The 15752-nt window shown below is 46.2% G+C and overlaps 1 protein-coding gene across 1 annotated transcript in view; it reads right to left on the bottom strand.

The window, feature by feature from the left end:
• Positions 1–231: 231 nt before the first annotated feature.
• KLHL3 (kelch like family member 3) overlaps positions 232–15752 on the bottom strand; it is a 49069-nt gene continuing 33548 nt past the window's right edge. The window contains exons 9-15 of the mRNA XM_058815218.1: positions 14066–14183; positions 13252–13449; positions 12259–12360; positions 9298–9426; positions 5467–5607; positions 5113–5256; positions 232–4872 (exon numbers count right to left, since the gene is read on the bottom strand). Of these exons, the coding sequence (XP_058671201.1) occupies positions 4844–4872; positions 5113–5256; positions 5467–5607; positions 9298–9426; positions 12259–12360; positions 13252–13449; positions 14066–14183 (861 nt within the window). The 3' untranslated portion in view covers positions 232–4843. The remainder of the gene's footprint in view (positions 4873–5112; positions 5257–5466; positions 5608–9297; positions 9427–12258; positions 12361–13251; positions 13450–14065; positions 14184–15752) is intronic.

Consider the following 15752-nt stretch of genomic DNA (forward strand, 5'->3'; position numbering starts at 1 on the left):
TGCCTTGGAAAAGGAGCAGAGCAGAATCTGGGACAGATCATCAGAGCAGCATCTCAGCATCAGCACGTGTGAGTGCCACCACCCCACAGCAAGGGGCAGAGTGACCCAGGGCTGGCATCTGCTGTGATTAAATAGGGGACAAATAAAGCCATGTGGAATGATGAGATTGCTCCTCATTGTCAGAAGTCAATAAAGTCAAATCAGACCCAGAAAAGTTTCATTAGTCCAGTTTTTATTCAAATTAAATGATGGGGAACTACAGTGTGATTTTCTTTCATAATAGAAATATGTCAGTGAAGAATGTTTGTTGAGTTGTTCGTCGCTCTGGACAAGACAGCTGTCAAGAGAGTTACTTTGCAAAGTCCTTTGTCCTCCACACTCATGCAAAAAAAAATCTTTAATTTAAAAAATTAGCTTAAACAGTCAACCAACTTGTTAGAGTATACTGTCAGCTACTGAACCAAAGTAGTCTGGTTTACAAAACCAAAATTTTTTCACACCCAAGTAAATTACTTCACAATCATTCATTACCCTTGAGGGTCTTTATACATAAAATATACAAATTAAAATTATCAATATTTATTTATTATCACTGAAGAGGAAAATAATTTATAAATCCATAAACAAAGATAAAGGAGGATGAAAAAAGTGGATGAGCCCATATTCAGACCATAATATCTAGTACACTCCCAAACACTGCAGCTTTGAGCAACAATGCTCACATGAAAGTGATTTTTGGGCATGATGTGGGCAAAGGGGGCAACTGCTTTGACAATATATAAATAATGAATCCCAAAGGTTAAGACCAAGCTGCATTCATCTGTTGAACCATCACAGTAGCCTGATATACAGCATTTATCCTTTGAGCCATCATTGGTTGATGAACAGGCACCACACCTCGCTGGATATTAAGGATTTTGGTCTCCAAACACTGTAAACCAGAGAAGAGTATTAAACTTTCATGGTGGTGACATGCAAACACTGCCAAGTGTATTTATGGTAATTACTTGTTGTACACATCCATAAAAAGACACTGTTTGGATAAACTGAATGAACTGAAAATTTATTTTAAACACCCCCAATTTATCTATTAGGCACCAATGGAAAAGATGGACTTCGTTCAGACTTGTTTAAACAACAGCTTGCTTGAGTTAAATCTGCTGCAAGCCCAGCAGGGTGTGCACCACACATGATGCTCTTGGGGCTGGGGCTCATCCTCGGGGCTTTTCTGCAGCAGCAAAATCCCCTTGAGGAAACCCTGGGCCAGAAACCCACAGGAGTCAAGCACAGGGTGACCCCAAAAAGAGATTACAACAGAATGAAGCTGAGGAAAGTGTTCATATTCACCAAGGACCAACATGAGGAAGAGGTTAAAGTTTGGTCTGTAAAGCTTTTACTAAAACTCCTGCAATGATTTGTCTGATTTTGGCATTCTGGGGGTTGTGCCCAGGCTGTTGTGGGCAGTATCTCTGTCTTCAAGCAGCTCATGCAGGAGCCAAGAAACAGAACCACCAAGTGACAGCTTGTCCCCCAAACTGCCCAGGAACCAAACTCATGGCACGAGGAAATTAAATCAGGGTATTGGAATCATTGTAAAATAACCAATAATCTAAGGGCCTACTGGTGACTGAGGTAATGGGTCTGAATTTATCTCATAATGTGGAACCCAGGCTGTCCTTCTAACATTCAAACCAACACAGCAGCTACCCCAGATCTTCCTTACAACATGGCATTTCTTGTGCAGAGAACATACAGAGTCACACCTACACCACAGCCAGCAGAAACCACACTGGAGTGCACGAATTAGATCCAGAAACGTCACTGAAGACCATAAAAAGCAATCCAAAAATTATTTTAAATCGTCTTATAAAAATATTTACAATAAAATTTGTTAGTACTAATGCTACGTTTTCAGTCCTAGAAAAAGGCAATCTGTAAAGGATCTGGCTCAGGTGCTCAAAATGAACAATACAAACACGAAACCACACATCAAAGACAAATTCCAAAAGCATTTTGGGGGTGGGGGGGCACAGCTGGTTCATCACGCGTTGTTTGTATTGCATAGCTGGAGAACGAGGTCACTTGACTTGCATAACACTGCAACGTTTGGGAAGGAAGGGAGGGAACAGCACGAGGAGCACTGGCTGGGCTGGGAACAGCATCCCCCACCCCCGGCAAGGGCTGTGAGTCCTAGCCCTGTCCAGCATGCCAGCTCCGGGCCAGCACTGGGCAGAAATGCCATTTTACAAGAGCAGAGAACCACCAAAACCTAGTAATTAAGAAAGGTCTGTGAACAGATGGAGAGCAGGGGATAAAATTATCCCACCTCCAGTTGTACCCACTTTGCCCACCTGACAAACACAGCAAATTGCAGCCTTGCCCCTCTCTAGCAGTACCTACCAATTTTTATCTCCAGCCCACATAAACTCATAGTCTCTGGGTAATATTGGCCTCTACTCCAGTGAAGCCAGAGGTGTGAGAATGTTGGCTGGGAGCTGTTCCCAACTGTTGAGCTGCAGCTGGGCTGCACAGTAGCTTATAGAGGAGTTTACTCAGCTTTATGTCTGTACCAGAGGTAACAAGTGCCCAAATGCTCGTCCAGCCTTGTCCAGTCACCTCTGCCTAACAACAGATGCTACCTTGCACTGAAATGCTTTGTTTGTCCCATTTTATCCTTTATTCCCAGGCTGCATGGAAGGGAAGCACTTTTTGGGACAGTGAATTGGAATTGAATTGGAATTCTGTCCCAGCTGAGGCCTCATCACCTTCCTTATGATGCCACCATAAAGGTGCATCTCAGGACTCTGACCCCAAGGCAGCTGCAGTCAGGGGAATATTCCTACTCAGGTCATTCCTACTGGGATGTACATTCCTACTGGGTACATTCCTACTGGGATGTACATTCCTACCAGGGTACATTCCTACCAGCCTCAATGGCTTTTGCAGTAAGCAACATCTCACAGGAGAGCAGTATGTCACAGTATTGGTTTTGGCACATTTCACTGCAGGTTGTAAAACTCAAAGCAAAAGGTTTAACGGGTATTATGGAAAGGACTAATTTTTTTTATTATTATTATTTTCAAGACCTCTCAGCTCACATACAGTGGAAGGGTAGCATAAAGAGTAGTAATGCATTTTCTTTAGACAGTTTGCCTTTGTTTGTGAACAAGAACATCCCAAGAGGAGTGGGAGCTACCTCACATTCCCCATGAAGGGAATGCCAGCCCCTCTGCAGGCAGTGACACAACACAGGCAGGGGCTGTTTCTCCACAGTGAGCAGGCACCCATCTAGCATGTAAACACCAAAGAACACATATTTATAGAAGAAACCCACTCCTCTCCAAAAGCAGCACAAGATGATGCAGCTTGGATCCCTCTGAAATAAATTTTTAAGTATTTTTCTCTTCTACTGTCAAAGGTCACACAGAGCAGATCTATGGAGACAGAAACCAGCATAACAGCTCTGGACAGCTGCCCACAACAAAAAGCCTCAGCTGATCTACAAGTGGAAAACAGAAAAAAAACCAAACCCAAACAACAAGAAAAAGAGTAGAGAAAATATTTTTCCTCACTAGTTCCCTTTAGTTGAGGAGCTTTTTGGAGCTCACCTCTGTATGCAGAAGCATGTCAGAGCCCATAGGGAGACACAAAAAGGTATTTTAAAGTCAAACATCTTCTTAAACAGGAAACTTTAAGAATTTGGTATATAAGCAAGACAGGTCTCTTACATATGGATCTAGATTTGTCTGTTTGGAATAATCTTATGAGTTCTTCATACTAATAGAGGAATGCTTTTAGTGAGGGCAAGACTAAAATAGCAATTACAGTGACAGTGATTAGTTAATCTCCCTGCTCTGGAAGCATTAAAACACTGCAGGTATTTTACTTGGCTCATTAATCCCTGCTTGGGTGACAGAGGGCTCTCACTGCACGGAATGTCTCTACATTAATGGCACCATAAGGGGTTTTTTTTAACATCTAAATGCTCTATTATGAAATGGCATTGAGATGCTGGACAGAGCTAGAACTGAAGCTTTCAGCACAGCTGAAAAGTGTGGGTTGGGAACATTTTCTATTCAAGCAACACTGGTTTCACAGGAGCAACAAAGCCCGTGGGAGCAGCATGTGTAGTGTTGGGCTGTGGGTGCAGTGTGGCTCAGGTGCAGAGAGCTCAGCCCCAGGGAAGGCACTGCCCAGCAGGTCCCGGCACGCACAGCACACAGCATCCATGGCAAGTAGAAAAACCACATGGTGTTTATTTCCACAAGCATTTCAGGGATACACACAGCAGTCCAGTGGCATGTACAAACGTACGGCTGAGACAGCGTCACACTCGAGCCAGACCACCCTGTTCCAGTCCATTTCTGCTGTTTTTTCTCTGCTGGAACTCAGGAGTTTCCCCTGCCAGTATTAAAGTCCACCCTCCAGGCACAGTGAGTAAGTAGTTCAACCAGCAATGTGCACGGAGCATCAGTAGGGAAGAAATCCAGAAACATTCGTTTTTACTCACATGCCCAAACGTAGCAGTTTTGTTTCACACAAAAAATCCCGTGCCTGCAGTCCAAGCACAGTGTTTATCTCAGGACACATGCCATCGAGAAGAACAGCTGATTGCACCACAGATAACAAGCAACACCTCGTGTCTAGCATGGAACACGTCCCCAGAGGGATTTTCACTTGGCTATGCAATCCACTGCAGAGTGGATGATGCTTGCAACGTATCACTTGTCATGCTAAGACATTAACAGCAATGAGATGGGTCAAGTCAGAGGTCAGTCATCTTCCCAACACCACCTGGCTGGATCCACTTCACTTCTGCTCCTCACATTGGCTTGATTGTGTGTCACAAGGGTTTGTGAATCACAGCCACACCTGTTGTAAGAACAGACAGACACAGTTATGGTGGGAGCAGCTCCTGGGTTGCCACGTGGCTACAATCATCCTGCAAAGCCTAAGGCCAGCAATGAGGAGGTGTCTACCACTTCTGTGAAAGTTCCTCCTACTGAAATCAACGTAAAACATACAAAAAAAGTACAATTAAAGCTTCTGGGGGCACAGCCCTCAAGTTTAGGGATGACCCCACTGCTGCCCACTCTCCCACTGCCTGTTTACCTGCATAACTCCTCCCTGTGCTCATGCTGGTTGGCAACAACGTCCACTTGTCTGTGCTGGGGTTGTAGTACTCCACCGAGGCCAGGTTGCAGGAACCATCATCGCCTCCCACCACGTAGAGGAGACCATTCACAGCACACACCCCTCAAAGCAGAGCACAGATGGTGAGACAGGAGCCAACTCATCCCCCACAGCGCGCTGCTGCCACATTCCGATTCACCCCCAAGCAGATCCCTCAACTCCCATTTTTATCTTCTACAACACTGATCACATACACCACGAGCACACCAATTGCATCAAAAACCACACACAGACAACCGAGCCAACCACCACAGAAAGGCTTATCATGGTTACCTGCATTTCTTCTGCACATATTCATGTCTGCTACTTGCTTCCAGGTGTTTGTCCCTGGGTCGTAGACTTCCACACTCTTCCTCACCAAGGGCCCATCGTGGCCCCCGGTGGCGTAGAGCAGCCCACTGAGCACACCAACACCTGCCAAGCACAGCCAGGTCAGCCACAGCACAGGGACAGGGCTGCACATCCCTGCTTCATCCCTGGGCATGGCCTTGGCCTCTCCAAGGCACTTCCAAAAGCATGGCCACATGTGCACCAAGATCACACGGTCAGCTCTGCACCCACCCACCCCGTGGCACCACAGCAACCTGCACAGTAGTGCCTGGCAGATGTCCCCTCCCAGGAAGCTGTCAGGCTATCCAAGACCAGCAGTCTAGTCCCAGGACACTCCTCTGCCCTTGTTCCATCTCTTTGCACTGACTTCCTCTCTGCCTCCCACCCCTCTTAGTTTCCATCTGCCTGATATTTTCCACCATGGGACCCTCTGCTTTTAGCCTGATTCCCCTTCCAGGCCATTTGTTTTTCCTGCTGCCATTGTGACACACAACTTCATCCCTTGGATGATGTTGCTCTCCTCAACAATTTATAGCTCTTGAAGCTGCCACCTGGTTCCTCTCCTCCCACTCCCACCCCAAAACCTGGCAGCACGTGGCACAGACAAGGTGCCGCCAATGCCACCTTCTCAGCCATTTTTGAAGGCCCCTGGCCACTGTGGGAATGATAGGGTTCTTAAAGCTACTTCTGCCTAATATTAAGTAAATTAGTTAATTAAAATGTTCACCAATCCATGAGAGTTAAAACTTTCAGCAACATATCTTTGTTAATAGGTTCAAAGGCCTCTATTAAAATTAACAAGGTGGGATGTTAGTAAAACAGAAACAGATCTGAATCACATCATTTCAACCATGGGCATTAACCAGTGTGCAGGGAGGGGTCCTGCCAGGCTGATAGCAACAGGTTTTTGACTTGGTGTCCCCGTGCAAGGATCTCTCCTGGTCAGGAAAGGAGAAGGCAGGAACAGCTGCTGAGCCAGAGAACAGGCACCACTGAGGCTCTGCAGCTCCATCAGGAGCATCCCCATCTGGGGACAGGTACACAGGTACAGTGTCACCTCTCCCGTCTCCAAATTATCTTAGCCTGCTACTGCTGGGTTTGGTTTTGGGCCAGCCATCTCGCACTGTACCAGGAGGTGCTGAAATCCTAATATGACATTGGGACTCATGGTTCACCTCTGGCAAACATACAATTAATCTCTAACTGCCATAAATATCCACATTACTGGGCCACATCCTTGGTGTGGTTGAAGTACTCCAACATGCAGGACTTGGGAAGAGCAGAACACATCCACATGTGTGTCCTGGCTCCTGAGCTGGAGCAGCTGTCTCCCAGGTCACTGGGAAATGGAAAATCACTTAACTGCATGTGAGCCCAGCAGCCTGGCTGTGCAGCACCTTGGCATTTGATTATATTCAGCTGTTAGTGGAAATCTTATACTTGTAAGAAATAATTTAATGAGTAAACTAATTTAGCAAGCAAGAGAATAAAAGAGTCAGAAATGCTCAAGCTTTTTCCCATTAAACTGCCTCCTTGTGCAGTGAGACAGGACATGCAGGGACAGGGGAAGTGAACCACACAGCTGGTCCAGCAAACCCTGGAGTGTTCAACAAACGTGCAGATGTGGCACCTGGGGATGTGGTTTAGCATGAACATGTCAGTGCTGTTTAACAGTGGGACCTGATGATCTTAAAGGTCATTTCCAATCTAAAAAAAATTATGATTCTACAAAAGCTGGGCAGAACCTGCAGATCCCCTCAGCCCCAGTGCCTCCAGGGACTTGGGGACACCTGTCCCCAGCCCCACTAGATGTCAGCACAGGGAGAGCAGAGCACGGTGTCATTGCTGGGGCTGGACAGCAGACTGTGCTGCAGCACTGCTGGTGGCAGTGGCACTGGACAGTCCCCTCCATCCCTGCTGCAGGGGCCTCTGCAGGACAACCAGAGCCTGAGGAGCTCAGCTGTCAGGTGGGGACAGAAAACTGCCAAGTTTGGCAGGGGAGTATGAGCATTCCTAACAAAGGACTTGGCTACATGGAGAAACACTTGTAAAGCAGCACTCAGAGTGTTTCCAACAAAGACAGCTCACTAAAACCCATCTCACTACAGCCACAGAATTCTTGCTGTTTCAACACACTGCCAGCAATAGGAGAAACTCATTCTGCTCTCCTGGAAGGCTGCACTGGACTAGGTTTAAGCATCAAGCAGATACCACATACCTTTTCCACAGAACTCAAACCAACAGTGTGTCCATATTTACCTCACCTGGAGCTACAGAAAAGATACTGGAGTGAGGAGAGAGACACAGGGTGTAGAGAGCAGCCTCAACCTGCCCAGCTCAAAAGGGAACTCCCACCACAGCGTAACCTGCAGGGCCATTTCAGCCCCAAAGGGCAGCCCCTAGGCTTTCCTGTGGGTTCCTGCACAATTCAATATCAGGGAGGACTCACAGCACACACTGAGCATTAAGATCAACAATGACAAATGCCCATTCTCCTGAAGATGATTTTAATGCAGTGGATAAGAGCTCTTCTCCCTTTCAGAGAGGAACAATCACAAAGAAGACAAATTACTACCTGGCCCAAGATCATGTAGGAAATTAGAAACCATCAAGACTAGAATCCAATCATTTCACAACAGATCCTTTCCTCTAATACTCCAGATCACCAGCTCTTGCAAAAAATCAACTAAAAACTAGCTAAGAAGGGAAAATCTGAGATTACTTTTATTATCCTACACACTGTGCAAATGAGAGGGAAAAGGGAAAACCACGAGGTCACAGGATACAAATCATGTGAACAGCACAAACTACCAAAACACCCAGTGCAAACAACTAAATAACTATTTACTGCAATACAACAAGCCACGAGAGCTGCTGAAAGATTCCAAGCCATTACATTTTCACCCCTCATGGGAAGCAGGGCACACAAGAGGTGGCACTTGCAAGCCCAGCAATGGAAAATCTCACTTTCCCTCCCTGTGTGTGAGCAGAGCAGGCGGTGTGTCACGGACATATTTTATGAAAAATCCTTTTCCTAGGATCTTTTCTCCTGAGAAGCTGAGAGGCCTCAGAAACGAAATGTAAACAATGATCATCTATTGCTGTGGAATGCAACAGGTGCATCTGTGATTGGTCTCATGTAGTTGTTTGTGATGGTGTTCACAGGGGTCTTATGTTGAAGGAAGAGACAAGGATTTGACTGCATATTTCAGAAGACTTGATTCATTATTTTATGATATATATTACATTAAAACTGTACTAAAAGAATAGAAGAAAGGGTTTCATCTCAGAAGGCTAGCTAAGCTAAGAATAGAAAGGAAAGAAGAATAACAAAGGTTTGTAGCTCCAACACTGTGTCCAAGCCAGCTGGGCTGTGATTGGCCATTAATTATAAACATCCAACATGGGCCAATCACAGATGCACCTGTTGCATTCCACAGCAGCAGATAACCGATGTTTACATTTTGTCCCTGAGGCCTCTCAGCTTCTCAGGAGAAGGAAAGATTTCTCATAAAAAGATGTCTGCGACAGTTGTTCTTAATTAACAGCCAATCACAGTCCAGCTGTCTCAGACTCTCTGGTCAGTCACAAGATTTTATTACCATTCCTTCCTGATGAAATCCTTTCTTCTATTCTTTTACTGTCATTTTGCTATATCACTTTCTTTTAACATAATATATAACATAAAATAATAAATCAGCCTCCTGAAAGAGTCAAGATTCTCATCTCGGGGCTGCCTGCAAAGCCCACAGTGGAGCCCGTGCCGAGCAGTACCTGCCCCGCTGCGCCGCGTGCTCATGTCAGCCACGTAGGTCCACTCGTTGGTGGCGGGGTTGTACTGCTCCACCGTGCTCAGGCACTGCCGCGACGCGCCGTCGTAGCCGCCCACCGCGTACAGCTTCCCTGCAACACACACGGGAAAGGTGACGGCTCCCCATGCTGGCAAGGGTGCACGTGTGGCGACAAAGTCCCACAGATATGCCTGGCAGAAAGACTTGTGAATGTAGAGTCTCATGGAGGAATAGAGATGGAAGCAAGTTTTGATGTAGAAGGAAAGAATTGCTGAGACGGTCTTACCGGATAACCAAGGAGGAAAAGAGTGTGTTAGTTAGGAAGGGTTTTTATGGCTTAGAGAAAAAGATAAACCCACCTCTATGACTTGGAGAAAAGGATAAACCCACCTCTATGACTTAGAGCAAAGGATCAACCCACCTCTAGGACTTAGAGCAAAGGATAAACAAGAAGATGTTTTCACCAAGCAGAAAGATAGCACAGACAAACAAGTCAGCAAATGTTGCAGGTATAAAAAAGGTCTCAGAATTTTCCACTGCGAGAAAACTGAAAAACAACTTCTGGCTTGAACTGTGACATACTTTTAGCCGTTGGAGAACAGTAACATGAATATGGTAATTTTAGCAGTTATGATAGGCTATAGATAAAAGTTAAGGTATCAATTGGTTCTACTGTATTAAGATGCTCAGGAAAGAAAAGTATATAATGCAAGTTAACCAAAAATAGCTCCAGGCCTGCCTGCAGCTGGAGCTGACAGCTGTAGGCACAGGCTCTGTCACCCATGACCCTGATCTGCTGTAACCTCTTGGATGTAATAAACTGCATTTTGAAGAGCTGCCTGGAGTCCCACATCTCTATTCTTACACAGCCAGGCTCACCCACAGGCACAGCCAGCCCTGCCTCAGGTGGTTCTAGGGGACATGTCTAAACCTGTCACTGTCATATTTTCTGAAAAATCCCTTTGCCAGGATTTCTTCTCCTGGGAAGCTGAGAAACCTCGGAGAAAAATGAAAACAATATTTTCTCATTTGCTTCTGCCGTGTTTTGCTTCTTTGGAATGTGGTCTGGAGATTGTTTATCCAACAGGTGGTTGTTTGATTGGCTTCATGTGAATTGTTTTCACTTTATGACCAATCACAGCCAGCTGGGTCAGGACTCTGGAAGCAGTAACGAGTTTTCATTATTCTTTGTAGCCTTCTGTCTGTATCCTTTCTCTACTCTTTAGTAAAGTTTTAGTATAGTATTCTTTAATATAATGTCATATCATAAAATAAGCTCGACAAACATGTAGAAAAATTCTAACCTAAATTTTTGCACAAAACCTAGAAATAATATAAATTATCAATCAATGACAGAAAAATCTGGCCATGAATGAGCTGTGCAATTTTCTGCATGCACAAGACTCCCACCAGCAGTTATCTTCAGCCTCAGGCTTTTGCATCCTCCTGATTCTGGATGTTTGCAAGTCTCCAAGAACAGGCTGGCTCTTTTCTTTCTCCCTCAGGCCCACTCATGGCCTCTTTCTGCATCTTCCTGTCTCTAGGAACATTTCAAACTCTTACTTGTGCTGTTGGTCCTGCCTAGTTTTTGTCAGTGAATCAGACAAGAGTGCCAATCTAGGCAAGACAAGATCAATTTCCCTGGCTGACATAGGTTATTAGGTATTTTCAGTGTATAATTGATCATCAGATCAATTTTTGTCACATTCAGATGAACCCTGTGGATTAACTGCAGGCTGCAGCTTGTTCCCTACACCAGTGTGATCAGCTCTTGTGCCCATCACATGCCCTTATTATTTCTATCATGGACTCCAACATATGCAACACTTACTTGTGTTTTCAAAAAAAGGAAAGGAAAAGGATTTCATGAGTCTCCAGTAGAAAATGCATCTCTCAGGTCCATATTTAATACTTTTTCTGCATTCAAGTCACTTGAATAAATTCCAATGACTGATAGCAGCCCAGCACTTCCCAAGCATGGGCCAATTTTGAAGGAGGTGCTTCTTAAACATGCAAATTTAAGTTACTGACCACTATTTATTTTGACTTTATCTCCCTTGTTTTTCTCACATAAACATATTTCAGGTACACTAACATATTCCATGTACTTCCCACTCAAACAGGTCCAACCAAAGCACTGTAAATCATGGTTTATATGGTTTATAATAAGTCTTGTGCCAAAGCTGCTCTGCACTAAGGAAAGTGCTATGCCACACTAAAGACAAGTTCAAATAGAGCCTTTCACTTGCTTCAGAATAGATTTTGTAAAGGAATAAATGATTCCTACTTAAACTTTTCATTCTCCAGAGTCCAAACCGAGCTGCTCAGCTCCAGCTGCCCCAAGTTTGGTGCTGACCCAGAGGTGCCAGCAGCTGCCACCCTCCTGCCCAGCCTCCCACCCTGCTCTGAGCTGCCACAGCCTGTGCTGTCATCACCCCTGCTCATTCAGGAACCCCAGCAGAGCTCTGCCTGATGTCAATTAACACAGGTTTTAGTATTCCTGTCAAACCACCAGCCTGGGGCTGTGGGACAAACTCTGTTGCTGTTGCTCTGGCTGAGCAGATTTTCCATGATGGGTATTCCATCCACGCAGCGTCTGCCAGCAGCAGCAGCATCACACAGCACACAGCAGTGCTGGCTCTCACCAGCCAGAACCAGCCCAGCAGAATTAGGATTCAAAGAAACCTGCACATACCTGATTGCATTCACAGGAGGCATGGGCTATTCTGATACAGGTCTGAGCCTCTTGGAAAGCTACACATGATTTTTCACCAAGATAAAGAGGAGAATGGAAAAAGTTGCAGCAATTACATCATATAAAATCAATCTTTCCCAACTGGGGTAGGGAACAGTTCTTGCCATTCCCTCCTACTGCACTTAACCATTCAGGCTTCTGTTTGACAAGTAACATTTGCTTGATGGAAATGGCTGCTCATTTTCTTACCCTCCACAACTCCAACTCCAACACTGCTTCTTCTTGTGTTCATGGGAGCCACAAAAAACCACTCATTGGTTTTATAGCTATAGGCCTCAACTGATGCCAGACCTAGTTAAAAAGGGGATACACAGGTTTTCTAATTAAAAAAAAAGAGAAGAAAAAAAGATTGGTGTTGCACTTTCATCTGCCTTCCACCTCCTCCCAAGCCCGTAATTCCCACCATGCTCCTGCAATCCCACTTCCTAACACCCTGCCTTTCAGGCTGGGACCAGCATGGCAATGCCACTTCTTCAGTGGCTGGGAAAACTGTTACCCCATCACCTCTGCCCTGGGACTGCTGCCCCTCCAATGTGCTGAGGCCACCAAGGTGAGCAGAGTCCAAATTCCAAGCCCAAAAGCCCCACATCCTTTCAAGCATTCCAAAACATCCATGCAAAGGTTTAAAAATTCCCCCAGCCCCTGCTGCAATAGTTAGTTCAGGGCTTAACCAAGTGGCAGAGCTTTACAGCAGAGGCAGAGGTGTGAATCTAAACACGCAGCCATGCCAAGACAAATCCCTGTAAGATTCCTTGCTAGTATTTTATTCATGTTGCTATGAAAAATTTAACTGAAACAAGGAAAAAAATCCCTTTTCAGCCCAGAAAAAGCTTAATCACACAGAGAATGAGGCTGAAAGAACTGTATCACAGTTCTAAAAATAAGAAGAAAGAAAATAATAAAGGGTGCGATTCTCTGGAATATAATAATTTTGGTTTACTGCAGAGAAATAGGGAAAACAATAAGGAAAAGAAAATAAGGGTGAGATTCTCTGCAACTACTGACAGGTCAGAACGTGCACATGGATAGTTACAACACACACCAAACCCCATTTCTGGCTCCCTCTCTACAGAACCCCAGGGGAAGAGCACAAGAACCGCTCTAAGGCTCTACAATCTCTGCAGGGCCTCCAAAAACCCTTTTGCCAGGCCAGGCAGTGCCTGGTGCTTGCCCAGCACCTACCAGTGCTGCCATCAAAGCCTCCCACGGCGTAGAGGAGGTCGTTGAGCACGGCCGCGCCCAGCGTGCTGCGCCGCTCCTGCATGCTGGCGATGGACGTCCACTGGTCCTTGGCGCCGTCGTACACGTCCACCGTGCGCACCCGCAGCGAGCCATTGAAACCTCCCACGGCATAGACACTGCCAGCCATGAACACCACGCCTGGAAAGGGGAGAGGGGGTCACAGCAAGCCCTCTGGAGCTGCCCACATGCTGCCACCAGGGTGTGAAAGGCGGCGGGGGAGAGCGGAATGCGGGTCGATGTCAATCGGCGTTTTCTGCCGGTTAATGCCGAGCGTGATAAAACATGCGTGTCATGTGGGAGGTGGAATGCACATGAAAACATGGCAGCACAAGGCACAGATGGAGCTCACACCTGAGTGAGTAATTCTGTGAGCCAGAGGGAACACCAAATGGTGAGCCACATTCACAGCCCTGTCAGATGTTTTCAGCTTAAAGATCTGCTCTCCATCACCCACTCCTCCGCACCAAGAGGGACTGACTCAGCTCCTTTGATTTTCACTAGGAAACCAGCAAGAAAAGCTGGACCCCTGTGGGCTGCCAAGACAGCAACAGGGGAGGAGGAGGGGAAACACTGATGGAGGAATAGCCAGGAGAGAGAGATGAGGAAGGGGAGACAGTGGGAGGGCTGACAGGCAGGAGCAGCCCCACTAGACAGCAGGACATCCACCTGAACAAGAAAGGAAAGATGGCTGTAGGGAAAAAAGAAGGCATGGCATTAGGGAAACAAAGAAGGTGGCAGCAAAAGTTCCCTTTACCTGCTCTGCATCTCCGTGAGGGAAGCTCAGCGACCTGATCCCACCGCTCCTCCTCAAAGTCATAGCACTCCACACTGCGAATGGCTTTGGGTGCTTGCCCACCCACCACAATCATCACCTGCAGGGGGAAGAGGAGAGCTAGAAAACCTCAGACATGACCCTGGGCAGCTGGTCTCTGCAGAGAAATCATCACACAACCCGATCAAGAGCAGCTGCCAAAACGTGCTGAAGGTCAGCTGGAAGCCTCTGCAGGGACACTTATTTCAGGCAATTATATTTCAAGGGGGAAAAATTTCTCTCCAATTGAATGCATGCTAAATTTCTCTCCAATTTAATGCATGCTAAATGCCACCCCATTTACCCTTCCTCACTGTGTCCAAGGTGGGCAACTTGCCCAATTTCCCCTTGAAATACAAAACCTTTTGGCACCACAGCATACCCAAGACTCACTGCAAAAGTATTTTTAAGTGAAGAAGATTCCAGCATAATTTCCACTGGCAGCCCACTGTTTAGTCATTATCTCCATGGTGGTGCTAAAAATAATCAATGCCACTCAGCAAATAAACCGTGACAGCTGCGGTGCCACCTGCGCGGAAGGCGACACTCGGGGAAATCACCACAACTGTCACGACCTGGGGGGTCTGGGCTGCTGAAGGATGTGATTTGTCAGCTTCATTAAGGCTTTTGGCTGCCACAGGTACTGCAGGAAATGCAGGAATTAAACCCTGAATTCCTTACAGGTAGGGAAGGGCTATGTCAAGGTGGTCAAGGGCAACCTCAGGAGTGGAAGAACCACACTGCTGGGTCAGGCTAAGGGTTCATCCAGCCCCAGACTCCACTACCAGCAACAGCAAGGGGTGGACACTGATGGGAAAGTGAGAAGATCAGAAGATCTGGGCAGCATGCAGTGTGATCCTTCCCAAATCTGCCCTATCTGCTGCCAGAAGACAAATTCCCCATGGATACGGGTGCCAGGAGCCTGCAGCTCTGCACTCGAGGGTGCCCCATGGCTCTGAGCCCCAGCTGGGCACTGCAAACCAACACCTGCACTGGCAAGCAGCTGGACCTGCACTTGGTTCAGCAAACATTTCATTCAACCCTCCACAGCCATCAGGAGGGAGGATTGGCTCCCCTTACCACAGCAAATCAAACATCACCCAAGACAATCTGATTTTTACAAGGCCAAGGAGCTAGAAACAAGATTATAGGCCTTCAAATATAGATAAAGAGTGGTTGGAAAACTGGCTTTAGCCTCTGCAAGGCAGCCGGGAGTAGCTGAGGGGATTAGATCGTCACTTGGGACACTCAGATAAACTCAACTCCAAGCAAGGTTGCTTTAAAAGTAGAGAGCTAGACAGCAATTTAAAGAATTTGAAGAGCATGGAAATAGTCGCCTGTTTGATCTACAAAGATGAGAACATGATATTAGGAACCAAATTAAGTGTAAATTAACAGCCTGACTATAGTTGTGTAACAGTCTCCCATGGAAGCCACAGGGCTTCATGCGATTACAGAATTAAGGGATTCCACAGCAGACAATAATCCCTCATCAGCAGGACCAACAGGCCAGATGAAAGTTTCTCAGTAACAGGATTGCTGAAAGATCATCACCTCCTTCCCTTTCTTCACAGTTCAAAAGAAGGGAGGAGAAACCTGCAGAAGGATTTGGGTTTGTACTCACAGGTCA

Source organism: Ammospiza caudacuta, chromosome 16 (assembly GCF_027887145.1).
Source record: "Ammospiza caudacuta isolate bAmmCau1 chromosome 16, bAmmCau1.pri, whole genome shotgun sequence".
In the NCBI taxonomy this organism is placed as follows: Eukaryota; Metazoa; Chordata; class Aves; order Passeriformes; family Passerellidae; genus Ammospiza; species Ammospiza caudacuta.